The sequence below is a fragment of the Tupaia chinensis genome, unplaced genomic scaffold (assembly GCF_000334495.1).
Source record: "Tupaia chinensis unplaced genomic scaffold, TupChi_1.0 Scaffold000423_1, whole genome shotgun sequence".
Classification (NCBI taxonomy): Eukaryota; Metazoa; Chordata; class Mammalia; order Scandentia; family Tupaiidae; genus Tupaia; species Tupaia belangeri.
Genome location: NW_006159928.1, coordinates 4,986,048 through 4,986,347, shown reverse-complemented (window position 1 = coordinate 4,986,347; position 300 = coordinate 4,986,048). Strand labels below are relative to the sequence as shown.

Sequence of the window (300 nt, the reverse complement as noted above, 5' to 3'; positions counted from 1 at the left end):
CCGGGTAGAGTCCGGCGAGTCACCGCGGCGGCGCCGGGTGGGGTTTAAACCATGTTAAGGAGGATTTTGCAGAGGGTAAGAGAGTGAAACCGTCTTTCGGCAGTACGCGAGCAGGACAGCCCGAGCCCGGGCCGTGGCGCGGAGGAGCGAGGCGGCGGCGCCGCGGGCGTCCCTCCTCGTGCGGGCTCTTCCCTTCTCTAGGCCCCACAGCCCGGCAGGCGCTTAGGCCGCGGTCGTCCGACCCGGGGGCGCGCCGCGGGGACGGGCAGGGCAGTGGGGCGCGGGGGGGGGGGCGGGCCG

At 74.0% G+C, this 300-nt stretch overlaps 1 protein-coding gene across 3 annotated transcripts in view; it reads left to right on the top strand.

The window, feature by feature from the left end:
* Window positions 1-300, top strand: part of EEA1 (early endosome antigen 1) — a 143,717-nt gene continuing 143,417 nt past the window's right edge. For all 3 annotated transcript variants that reach the window (XM_027774335.1, XM_027774334.1, XM_006154829.3), the window contains exon 1: window positions 1-75. In XM_027774335.1, the coding sequence (XP_027630136.1) occupies window positions 52-75 (24 nt within the window). In that variant the 5' untranslated portion in view covers window positions 1-51. The remainder of the gene's footprint in view (window positions 76-300) is intronic.